General features: G+C 42.4%; 1 protein-coding gene across 4 annotated transcripts in view; it reads left to right on the forward strand.

The window, feature by feature from the left end:
• The window catches only part of daam2 (dishevelled associated activator of morphogenesis 2), a 125,647-nt gene that overhangs the window by 80,794 nt on the left and 31,903 nt on the right, over positions 1–12,950 (forward strand). For all 4 annotated transcript variants that reach the window (XM_072689096.1, XM_072689099.1, XM_072689098.1 and 1 more), the window contains exons 6-11: positions 6,626–6,959; positions 8,310–8,420; positions 8,778–8,881; positions 8,982–9,048; positions 9,239–9,356; positions 10,508–10,646. In XM_072689096.1, coding sequence (XP_072545197.1) covers positions 6,626–6,959; positions 8,310–8,420; positions 8,778–8,881; positions 8,982–9,048; positions 9,239–9,356; positions 10,508–10,646 — 873 coding nt within the window. The remainder of the gene's footprint in view (positions 1–6,625; positions 6,960–8,309; positions 8,421–8,777; positions 8,882–8,981; positions 9,049–9,238; positions 9,357–10,507; positions 10,647–12,950) is intronic.

Raw genomic sequence — 12,950 nt, forward strand, 5'->3', positions numbered from 1 at the left:
GCATAAACCTAACTACCACTCTTGTTGCTAGATGCAATCAAATCCTCACAGAAGTGCTTCAAAATCTAGTAGAAACTCTTCCCTGGACAGTAGCGACAGCTAATCCAGCAAAAACAGAACTCTCTTTTACTCTCTTTTTAATACCTTTGATTTTGGAAGAAACAATAGATGAGCAGGTGTCCTAATACTTTTGTCCATAAAGTGTATATTCCACCATTGCTTAGAGAAGGTTTTTGGTTTTGATAGAAAGTCTTCATGCCATCTTGTCGATCACTATCTGACAAAACTTCTCAGATTCTCAAGCTGGAACCCTTTATGGCTAATGAGAGGTGATGAGATGGAGTAGTGCATTGGTGTTAGGGATGTTTTGGGAATTATGGGGAGATATTTTAAGGATGATCATGCTTTTGGAGAGCGTAGCTGACCTCTCGACAGCTTGTATAAATAATCCAAAGTTCTCTCTCTCATTCAAATATTAGCCTTCATAATATTGACTGCATGACCTCAGAAAAGGCTAGATAGATTGAACCTACCGAGCCTCTTTGTTTTCACATTTGTCAAATGCCTTTACCGAAACTCAACACCGCACCTTTTAAGACTATTTGGACGGCCTTGTGTTTTTCTCCCGGTGCTGTATGAATATAGTAGCATACCATTTGGGGTGAGCTCTGCACAGTCTGAGAGGAAACGAGAGGAGGGAGGAGGATTTAGACTGCAGAAACCATCCTGTGAGGCAGCATTTGTGTTGGCCAAGCATAAAAGGGCTGAATGCTACCTAAGCTGTCCCCCCCACACACTCGGCTTCCAATCTGATCTAATAAGCAGTGTTTTAGGATACTGTAGGTGTGCAGCTTTTGTCTTTTTTTTTTTGCATTGTGTAGTGGTCTCTCTCTATCTGCGTGGGTCAGAGGGGCTATTCATCAAACCTCAGCTGGTGGGATGTCACTGTTAATGTTTACTGGGTCCCAGAGGATTTTTTTACATCTGCACATATTCAGCAGAAGGCCTGCCGATTCACTGGAAATGGCTCGCATTCAGATAAGCGTTTTATGTTCCCTTGAATTATGTCGTTGGACACGTTCTACCTGAATGCTTGCAGAGATCGGTACGCAGCTTGTGTGTGTCCTCACACGCTATACTTGATGTTCCCCCAAAGGCCCCAGTGACAGACCTTGCAGTCTGGGCCACCAGCCGCTATGAAGAGGAGTGATTTGTAGTCCTTTGTTGAGGCCTTTGTTCAGCAGGGCTGCAGAAGCTGAGATCAGATGGATTATTTTTATAGCTTATTTATCCACAGCTGTAGTGGTCTTGTATGTCGCTCCCCCATGATCTTCTGACACCCCTGGCAGGAAGCAGAGCTACGCTGGTCTCTGCTCTTTTACAGCAAATGAAGACCAACAAAAAAAGTCTACAAAACCATTTGCAGGTGTGTGTGATGTGTTTATGAGGACTGTAAAGGTGGGACGGGGGGCCAGCTATGAAAAGTCAGCATGCTGTGAAGGTGTTGAGTTTCCTGACCCTTTTATTGAAGTCACTGCTGAGAAGAAAAAGTAGTAAAGCAGTGGTCCACACAATTGTCTTCAAAGGGTGCAACCTTTATCCTCATCCTAATTTTGGAGGGGAGGGGGTTTGTGGTGGCCTGCAGTGAACAGCTTTCAGATGTTTTCAGACCGAATCCTGAGAAAAGTTTGTAGACACCTGCTCATCCAACATTTCTTCTGAAATCATGGGAGTCAATTAGACGTTTTCTCGACCTTTGGCTTTGAAGGCTTTGCATGTGAAGTTGGAAGCCACATTATTAAAGTCAGGTACTGATGAAGATCTGGATTATAAACATCACTCCAACTCATCCCTGCGTTACTGGATGGATCTCCATTACTTTCCAACGGAGTGCTGAGACTACCATAAAGTATGGTGAACTTGGGCTCTTGTGCTGCTGTTCCAGAGCATCCTTTTCCATCGGCAATGCTTCTCCAAGCTATATGTGCTACATATTTGTCTGCAGTAGAACCTCAAAATAGCTAAGTATGGATGTGTATGGTCCTATAGTGAAGCATTGCTGATATGTCTATACCTACATTGTTCTCAGTGCTTAATTGATACCGGTTCCAGATAAACATTTCGATAATACTGTACTCTATTTCTAAAGTTACCTAAAGAGTTTGCCACAACTGGTCTAAAACTGGCATTGTTGGCGATACCTGTTATTATATAGTACAAATACATTAAAACCATAGAAACATGTACACAGATAGACGTTGGACAGTACTTAATGTATGACTGATTTAATAAGGCACAAATAGATAGAAGTGCTGATAAACTGTATACGGCTGTTACTACTGTTTATGTGCCATGCAGCCATCTTGGATTTTGAACTCTGGGTTGGCGAGGCTCTCCCGACTTTCTGAGTAGGAAATCCTACTTGTGGGGGCCTTCCAGCTACAATTTCTTACTAGGACCTCGGGAAAAGTTCAAATGGGACGCAGCCATAGTTTAATATGAGTTTAAAAGCTTAACTTTTAACCACATTTCTTCAGACAAAATGGGCATATTCAAGGATATCTGTATCTGTAAACCACTGGATTGAAGAAACAAGGTCAGTGGTCCTAATCTGCTTCCCTCTTCTGTGTTCCTTAATATCTGTCGACCCCCCATTTAGATTGTGTTATTGTGGGCAAACTATCTCTCCATCCTTCCTCTCTGCCCCAGAGTATTACTGTCTAGCAGCGATAAGCCAGTCACACCACCACTTCGCTTTAAAACGTCTAATTGCATTGGCTTTTATCCAGCCAAATGCACTGACTCGACAAGGTGGCCCTTTTAACAGGCTGTCTCCGTTCTGGAATAATGATCCGACCTCATTATTCCAGACCGGAGAGCTGTAGTGCCAGCTTCTTTGGCACGGTGTGCGTCTGTCTGTGAGTTGGCTCATAGAGCTCGTGTGCCGTGAGCTCTTGCTTTCTGCATGGCTCTGCCTACTCGGTGTTAAGCTTACAGCGTCTGCTCCAGAGCGCATGTGTCTTGGCTGAGCAGAGCAGTCAGCACGGAGAGAGGAATATGTTCCAGTCTCAGATTATTAATGATGGATATGAAATGGAAGCAGCACGAGGAGAGTGATATGCTGATGGAAAGTGAGAACCAGTGGATTATTTATTGGGCTTGACGGTTCTTAGATTTGATGCCAAGCTAATAGGTCAACATTAAGAAGTATGTGCATCTCAGAGGGCTCCTGTGAGTCTGTATACAGGAGTATAGAAGTACAGGACTGGCACGTATGCAACTATAAGTATAAGGAAGTGTGATACCTCCAGTACTTTTATTAATTAAGCAGGAACAGGGTTGTATTGACTGTTTTTTTTGTGTTTTTTTTAGATTAATACTGAATATTTTAAAAAGTTAAATCCCATATTAAGTTTAAAATCTAGATTAAAACCATGTCCAATTGTGAATGACCATTGGTCACACCTTCAGCTAGTCCAAAGCTAGGCCTAATCAAACTGCAGTTTGGATTGCAGACTGTGATGAAATGGCAATCCTAGTATCCTCACAACCCAAACTGAGTAGAGCATTTGAAATAAAAACCTAACCTACAACTTACCAACCCATGAATTTGGTATACATTAGAACCTTTAGTCCCTGTAGTGAAGTACAAATAGAATAGGACTCTCTGGAGCAGATTAACCTGAACCCATGGGCATCATGCTTAATGCCAGACGTGGGCTAGAGGGATATAAAGCCCTTCAGCATTGAACTATGGAGCCGAGGAACTACCGGTTTTCTCTGGAATGATGGCTGGTGCTCCATCCAATACTTTTGGGATGAGTTGAGGAGGAGGGGGGGTTGTTTAGTGATCGAACAGGTGTCCCAATACTTTTCACCAATTTAAGTTGACGTTTTAAGGATATTTTTTTCAGCCCAGACTCCTTTTTGAATGAGGTATAAATACAGGGCAGACAATGAGAACAGTGATATGACATTTTAGTGTAATGTCACAGTCACAAAAAAAACTTGCATCTCCAAAATGGCCAAAAAACTCTTAACTTTTAATGTCAAAAAGATTCATTTTGGAGCATTTGACAGGATGTAAAGTAAATTTTGGTATCATTATTATTACTGTACATCCAGTGAGAAATCTTTGTTTTTAAAAACAAAGTCCAGATGTTCTGCGTATCTAACAGAGAGATGGACACCGAGGATTTGACCAGCTGCTGTGTAAAAGGCCTATGTTTTACTCTTAACATTCCTTCAGAGCAGACTGGCTAAATCCACTGCAGAGCATCCATGTCAGAGATTACATTTAAGCGATCTCTGAGCACTCGAGTATCGGTTTGATGTGGAAATTGGATAACGGGCTGATCCAGATGGAAGTGTTAACAATTAACTGTGTAGAGCAGCAGATTTAGCCCAGGCCAGCGATGAGCTCATGCATGCTTTGCTCCCAGAAACGTAGAAGACGGCAGGTCAGTCCCAAAGACAGCTGTAGTATGCTAGGTAAGCTCTGTTTGCTCAAGAAGCTTAACAGAGGTAGGTTGGATTGTGGTGCAGGACTGTACTCTATGGGACAGTAAGGAGGTAATGAAGGGATCCATGGTTTTTTTAGGCTCAGCTGAGGCCAAGAAAGCAGTGGGAAGGGTTGCAACTTGGACCGGTTTTGTCAGACCTTGTCAAAACAGTGTATCTTTTCTGATTAGTGAGGAAAAATCACAGTGGGCCTCCTCCTCCTCATTTTGTATGTCATCTCTGAGCCTCGCTGGAACCCTGCAGCCTGGTGTTGGGTTCACATAAAATATGGGGAGCGTACAGAAAAGGAGTGGAGCGGAGGGAAATGTCATTAATAGAAGACAGAATGTCGCCGGCATTGATGTCATGCCTCCTCTGTATATGTAAACGCTAGGTCATTCGAGATGGCTGCGGTGGAGCTGTGAGGTTAAGAACACGATTGACCTTAATTAGCCTGGCTAATGAGCACTGTCATTTAGGCTGCTGTGATGAATGAGGGGTTGATGGGCTTGTTCCATACTGACTTATTCCAGGTTTCACTTACAGAACATACAGTTTTATGTGTTTTGTGTTTACGCAGCTGAGACTATATGGAAGCCATCTGGGTCGACTGTCTCTGCCAAGACTGCTGGGAATACAAGTGAATGGAGAAAGATCAGGATAGAGCCAGACAGTGTTTAAACCTTTATTCACCTCAGATCAGATCAGCTCAGTATTACTGAAGGGATGCACAATGATATCTGAATCGTATCAGACTGATCATTTAACCAATAATTATTGACCTGTAATCTGGTCAGATTTGACCAGGAATTTAAACCATTTGTTGTCGTAATATTGAGGATGTCTGTATTGTGTTGCAGAGGGCCAGAATGTCCATGCAGTGCTGGAATACTGTCTTATTTGTGTTATTGCATTTCTTAATAATGCTAATCATAAATAATGTTTGCTGTGAGCATAGTGTATTGACTCCCATATTCATGTAGGTCTTCCCTACTTTCTCTACTCATATACAAGCCTAGTTTTTAAAGTAAGATGGAATGTCTTGTCCTTTGCTACCAATGCAACAGAGAACAGCCATCCCACCTCTCGCCAGAAGTCTCCTGCATATTGATTGCAGCTCCCTGATGCCCTCAAACTATGTACGATTTTTTTTTAAGCACAAAGATCAATGGGTTTTCTCTGTGGGCAGGGGTTTGCATTCAACCCCTCTCTTTCAGTTCAGCTAGAAAAACACCTCACCCCAGACTACACTGAAGTGTACCCCTGCCTAATAGGGGTCAGAAAAACAGTAGTTAGCTGGGGATGGGAAAGGATTGTGGTGCTGCCTCCCTGAAATGACATTTTGCATGGTGTCTGAGGGATGTCTGAGATGAAGACCAAATATGTATATATTGCAGATGCTGCACACTTGGAAATATGGGGTAAAGATACTCTCACATATCAGTAAACACTATGAATAACAATGGCAGGCAGGCCCATGAGTGGAGCTGCAGCAGTTAGTACTTGGTGCTAGTGGTTAGTTGGTGTATATGACGCTTGTTTGGACATGTATTACATGTATTCCATCGTTATTTCTGGTTTATTGATTAGAAGAAAGGCTGTTGACTTGTTTCAGTCTCTAATGTTTTTGTGTATTTGCATCTTTTATATGTTTGGCTTCCTTTGCTGACCATAAAACCTGCAGATGAGGATATTCACAACCACTATTCTCTGCCATATAGAGCCATTTCAGCTCTTTCCATTTCGAAAGCTAACTTTTTCTATACAGCTCTTTCAGTAAGAGCTAAAAGTCTACTGAAAAGGCTACAGTTCTCCTCAATGCTTACTTTACCATTAAGTGTTTATGGTAAATGGGAATGTGAGGGAAGTGTCACATGGTTTTATTTATATATTTATTTATTTTTTGCACAGTTTTCCCCAACAGCTGAACAGAAAAATGTCAAAATGTTATCAACAAAGATTACAAAACTTTTTGTTTTTTGGAAATTCAATCAATTGGATGGAAAAGTTTGGATGCAAATATGCAAAAAGTCCTGATAGGTGCTCTGATGATCTAGGGAACTCTAGTTTGTCATAACTAACCATGTCAATGATGTAATTTAACAACCTGGTTTTTACCCTGCAGGTTTGTGACACGGTTCATCGAGCTGGACGGCCTGACATGTCTGCTGAACTTCCTGAAGAGCATGGATTTCGAGACTTCGGAGAGCCGCATCCACACCTCCATCATCGGCTGCATCAAAGCACTGATGAATAACTCTCAGGGCCGGGCCCACGTGCTGGCCCACCCGCAGAGCATCAACACCATCTCCCAGAGCTTACGCCAGGACAACATCAAGACCAAGGTGGCCGTGCTGGAGATCCTGGGTGCTGTCTGCCTTGTGCCCGACGGCCATAAGAAAGTGCTGCAGGCCATGGCTCACTACCAGAAGCACGCAGCGGAAAGGACGCGCTTCCAGGTAGGTTAGGGTTAGGATAATTGGGACATGTCAATGTGTATACCCAAAAGTTTGTAGACACCTGTTCAACCAGTGTTTCTTCTGAAATCATGTGTACTGGCAAGTTGTTTGCCTACTTTTGTAGGGTGCCTTTAATATAGATGTTGGAACATGATCTGGCTTAGAGAACCCTCATGTTCTACCCACAGATGTAGAGATGTTCACCATATAAGACAACTGATTGCATAAGCCCAAACAGAATGTTATATCCATGCCTTTCCTTTTTACACTCAGTCTCGTCCTCTAAATCCCACTGACTGGAATTTATTGATGGAGAACATTGCGGATGCTGATGCAATAGAAACGAAATATTGTTGATTGACACTGTTTTGTGTCCTGAAAGCTCAATCAGGACTAAAAGAGACTGGCAAAGAAAGAATCTGAATCTAAAGGCTTCATTTTTTTCCATCCTCTACTTTTTGGCACTAGCTTTTCAGCAGTTGGTGTTATTGCCAGCTTTTTTAAAATATACTGTGTCTGTGACCCTGTAATTGTAACCATGGAGCATGCTGTGAAGAATAACAGCCACATACAGTGGTTGGTTACGGAGGTCATGTTTTTATAAATGTATGTATGGTCATGTGTCTTCACTGTGTGTTTGCTCTTGTATTTTTTGTCATGCTTGGCGACAACTAATGGGAGAAAAATAAGTGCTTAATTTGACTCACTCCTACTGATCCTTTGACTCTGGACAAATGTAGTTCACATTGTCACATTGTGTACTGGGGTGTAAGAAAATATTGATAATTTGTAGTTTTGCAATACTATGTTTGGCAATGCTGCATCAATTCTACTTAATTTGAAAGTTTACATGCAGAAATTAATGTCAGACAGTGGTTGACTTAGTATTGTGTTTAAACCCCAAGCAGTCTTCAGATCCCACTGTTCTGATTGGTTAAAAAGCCAACATTTTGCATGTGGTGATGTTTTTATACTATGAATTTTAAACTAGTTTTTGTCAAATTAAATAACGAAAAAAATGCTTGCTCACGGTACTGTTTCTGAATGCCTGCTTCTTGCCAATGCTCAGCTTTGCTGTGTATGAACAATAAATAGATAAGCAAATAAAAGTGAACATAAATAGCAACTCCTTAATCTTCTTCCATAATCCAGTGATGGTTTACCGCTATTATGCTAATCCTAGCTTAAGTGAATGACTCTTGTTTACATGGCTAACCATGAATTCCTGTATCACCACTTAGCATGATGTCATTTGCTTGCTTTTGAGCATGCTAAATCCACAAAACTGACTTCAAGCTGCAGAGATAATTGTTCCAAGTGCTCTAAAATAGTATTGTCTTGCTTTCCCAGACTCTTCTGAATGAGCTGGATAGGAGCACAGGCCGCTATAGAGACGAGGTCAACCTGAAGACTGCCATCATGTCCTTCATCAACGCTGTGCTAAATGCAGGAGCAGGAGAGGTTGGTCATGCTTACACGTTTTCCTCACCAGAAAGCAGCAGTAGGGGTAGCAGTAGGGGTAGCAGTAGGGGTAGCAGTAGGGGTAGCAGTAGGGGTAGCAGTAGGGGTAGCAGTAGGGGTAGCAGTATGTTACCATGTTATTGTTAATATTAAAAAGTAAGTGATTTTGCAGCATTTTAAGAAACAAGTATTTAAATAACAGAAAAAAGGTCTGGATGATGAGCAATATTAAACACATTACATTATATTATAGATAATTTTATTAAACTTGGCTAAAAAAAATCCAAGCTTTTAGTGCAGACTCTTGACGTTCTCATTAGAATGGTACTGAACAACTTGCTCTGCTTTTGTGCTCAGGACAACCTCGAGTTTCGCCTCCATCTAAGGTACGAGTTCCTAATGTTGGGCATCCAGCCAGTCATTGACAAGCTCAGAGGTCACGAGAATGCAACTCTTGACAGGTGAGAGCCTCTTATTTGGCTTTTTTTCCAAACAAGCCATCACTCTTGTTGTTAAAAGATCAGCAGGTTTACTCCCCATTTTGTCTTTTCACCCTTTCAGACATCTGGACTTCTTTGAGATGGTGCGGAATGAGGACGACTGTGAACTGGCCAAACGCTTCGACATGGTAAATCCTATTAGACCACAGTGATAAATCAATCAGCCAAGACTGAGAGGTTTTTTATGCTCACAGAATACGTGCTGCCATGCAATCAGATGGTCTTGCAGAAAAGCATGAGATTTTAGACGCGTTTTCAAAACTCCTGACTTCGTTTACGGCCTAATTGAGGAAATGAACTGAGGGGATTTCCTTGCAGATGCACGTGGACACCAAGAGTGCCGGCCAGATGTTTGAGCTGATCAAGAAGAAACTGAGCCACACAGATGCCTACCCTCACCTTCTGTCTATTCTCCAGCACTGCCTCCAAATGCCATGTGAGTGCTGTTCCACAACCCGTGTAATGATGGTGTATGTTGTGCCCAGCTCTTTTTCCGATCTCGAGTTTGAATCCTGAGCCATGCCACTTTGCCATCAGCAGCCAGAGTCTGAGAGAGCACAATTGGCCATGCTCTCTCTGGATGGGTAGATGGCGCTCTCTCCCCTTAGCTGGTGCGACTTTTCTCAGAGCGCGCCGGCAGCCCAGCAGTGCGCATCAGCTGGCTTGCATTTATCAGGAGAGACATGTTAGTCAAATCCTTACCCTCCTAGGGTCGGCTGGGTCAATTGGCAGTTGGGTCAATTGGCAGTATCAAATTGGGAGAAAAACAAATTAACCAAGGTTGTAGTTATTGTTGAAACACTGAGCTTGGCAGGATTCATCGGAAAGGTACAGTGTTTTAATAATATATATTAATATATAGAGAAGTGGGGGTGGGGAAAAGGTACTAACTATGATTGTGATCTTTCTGAAATAATTATGAGAGAATGTTTTTGACAGGGGAAGAAATTATTGGATTTTTTTTTTCCTTGGAAGAACTTGCTAACAGATGTTAACCCCCTATCTTCTTTGACTTTTACATCCTAAGGGTTACTAATGGGTAACTACATGCAAAGTAGTGCAAACTGGCTTTCTTTCTAAGTGACATGGGAGGGGGGTCAAGAGGATAATTTATTATGTAGAGATATTTTCCTCATTGATAATAATAACTATGTGTCTTTTGGACTAATGGGCACCAAATTCTGATAAGCACTCAAACATCTAAAGGCTGAATTGCTGCTATCTGTATCTGCAGTTAACCACACTGTTAAAATGAAGGTGCTACAAAAGGTTCCTTAAGCGCCATAGAAAAACTACTGAATGCTTGATTTCATAAAAAGCCTTTTTGTAAAAGAGCTATGGGTATAAGGAACCTGTTGGGAACCCATTTTAACTGACTTCATTGAACCTTTTAATGGTTCTTCACACAAGTATCTCTTTAACAAAAGGGTTCTTTATGGAACCAAAAATGGTTCTTCTATGGCGTTGTTCTAAGACCCTTTGTAGCACCTTTTATTTTTAAGCAGTCGATTTCCATGCCTGCTGTTTCCAAGCAAGTTAGCTTGCGCTATGCTGTACGCCAGTAATACAATGCTCTCTGTTTACCAGATAAACGTGGTGCGGGCGGCATCCAGCAGTGGCAGCTTCTTGATCGAATCCTCCAGCAGATTGTTCTGCAGGATGACAAAGGAGAAGACCCAGATGTTTCTCCTTTAGACAACTTCAATGTCAAGAACATAATTCGAATGTAAGTAGCCGCTCTGTGATCCAAACATGGCCGGCCTTATTTTGAATTAATACTTGTTCACCGGAAATGTCAAGCATAACTGTGCCTATAAGCCTGAAAGGACAGAAAGTGGAGGGGAAGACCATGGGGAGTCATGGGCTCACCTTTAGATCCAGTGCAGATCAAAGCGCAGTCTGGCACTGCTGGCTGCTGTAGCGCTGGAGCGGTTCAGGCTTGACTGAAGAGCAGAATAATGAGAAGAGCACTGCTCCACCTCACCGGATGGCTGATTGGAAGAGAGTGGGTGGACATTCTTGGATGTGCACACACAATACGTCTGCTGAAGTGATTGAAGGATAGGGGGCCTGGGGGTGGGGGCGTTTAGAAATGTACTGCATTATTGCCACCTATTTCACACAGAGGAACTGAATTTGAGCTGAGTGAATGTAACAGGGTCAGCGGTGGTAGATGTGGTGCCAGATGTGGTGAAAGTATGATCAAAAGCTAGGTCTCCAATTGAATTAGGCCAGTGAATCGCACCCGTTACACAAGCTTTATTGAGAGCAGTGATGGTCCTGGTGAAAAAAAAACCTGTGTGCTTAGTAAAGACAGTGTAGTGGGTCGTAGGGCTGGACGATATGGTACAAATATGAGATCATGATATTTAAAGACAATTTCACAATACAGAATATTTCTAGCAATATTTTGACTGTTGCTCTTTCACTTTTTCATACTCTCACGCCCTCACTCTTTTAATCACTCATTCTCTCTCATTCTCTTTCACACTCTTGTGCTCTCTCGCTCTTTCTCAGTCTCTCTAATGCTTTCTGATACAAACGTTTTTCTCCTCTTTCTCTCAATGTCTCACACTCGCACACTCTTGCCCTGTCTCACTTTCTCGCACTCTCAAAGGCTCTCGCGGTCATTCTCTCACTCCATTCATTCTCTTTCACATGCGCCTCTTTCTCAGTCTTTAGTGCTCTCTACACTCTCTCTTTCTCTCTACGGCTCCTGCTCTTGCTGTCTTACACTCTCGCATGCTTTCTCTCTCTCACTTTCTCTTACTTTGTCTGACACTCTCTCGCTCTCTTGCTCGGTCTCACTGTCTTACACTCTCGCTCTCGCTCTCTCTTTCAATCACACATTCTCTCAAACTCCAACACCTTCTTGCTCTATCTCTCTTTCTCAGTCTCCAATGCTCTAGAGCTTTCTCTCCTTCTGGCTTTTTCGCTCACTTTCTCTCTCTCTCTCGCTCTATTTGACTCTCTTCCTCTCTCGCTTTCACTTTCTTTCACACATTTTCGCTCTCTCTGGCACTTGCTGTCCCTGTCACACTTTTGCTGTTTCTCATGCTCTCTCTCTCTCTCTCTCTCCTGCTTTCGCTCTTTCTCTCTCTGACCCACACACACTCGTGGCTAAATTAGGCTACTGTCCGTCTTTCTGTCATCCCTCTTTTGTAATTTTTGTTTTTAAGTTTTCTAAGTTTAGACCAAATAATCAGCGTCCGCACACTTCCATTCTCCATCAGCACGGAAAGCAGCGGTCCAAGACTCCTGATTAATGTGTTTAGTCTCCAGCTTGAAGGCAAGGTTGGAAAGTGTTGCACAGGATCGGCTTGTGTGGCGCTGGCTCCCCTGCCAGCTCCTACTGAACTTTTGTTTATCTAATTTTTACACTCTTGTGTAATTCTTTCCAGTAGCGAGCAGCATCGTCTGTATTTAGAAGCTCGTGCAAGACCGTTCTTATTCACTGAAGTAGCGTTACGGAGGTGAAATGGATCTTCTGCCTTCACTAATAGCCTTTTGGCCTGACATGTTTCTTCTAGCAAGAGGAATAAATTGTCCTACAAAAATAGAGAATGTTTTTCCTCATGTTGGCTGGTGGCTGAAAGCCTTTTGTTTCACCTCAACAATATTGGTGCCGGCCACTGGCCTAATCTCTCAATCGCTGGGTCGTTGTGGGGCAGAGATGTTTAAAGAAATGGCAGTGCAGCCATAAATCAGAAGCACTGACGTTTCAACTGTTTGCTTATATGGAGAGAGACAACACTCTCCACTATCCATCATATTTCTCTGGGTTCATGTTGATCATCTTTCTTGTTTTTTTGTTTTTTTTTCTCTTCTCATTCCATCTCTGTGCTGCAGTCAGACGTTAATTGTAATTCTCTTGTCTCACTTTCTTTTTGTCCTCCTCAGCTATGGAAAGCAGCGCTTGTCCAGGTCTTTCATTTTAGGCCTTTTCAGAAAGCTGTTCCCATAAACTCCTCATAGTCGTCATCTTACCATTGAACTAAAACCTTTTGTGAGGGTGCATAGGCATTTAATG

Source organism: Salminus brasiliensis, chromosome 10 (genome assembly GCF_030463535.1).
Source record: "Salminus brasiliensis chromosome 10, fSalBra1.hap2, whole genome shotgun sequence".
Classification (NCBI taxonomy): Eukaryota; Metazoa; Chordata; class Actinopteri; order Characiformes; family Bryconidae; genus Salminus; species Salminus brasiliensis.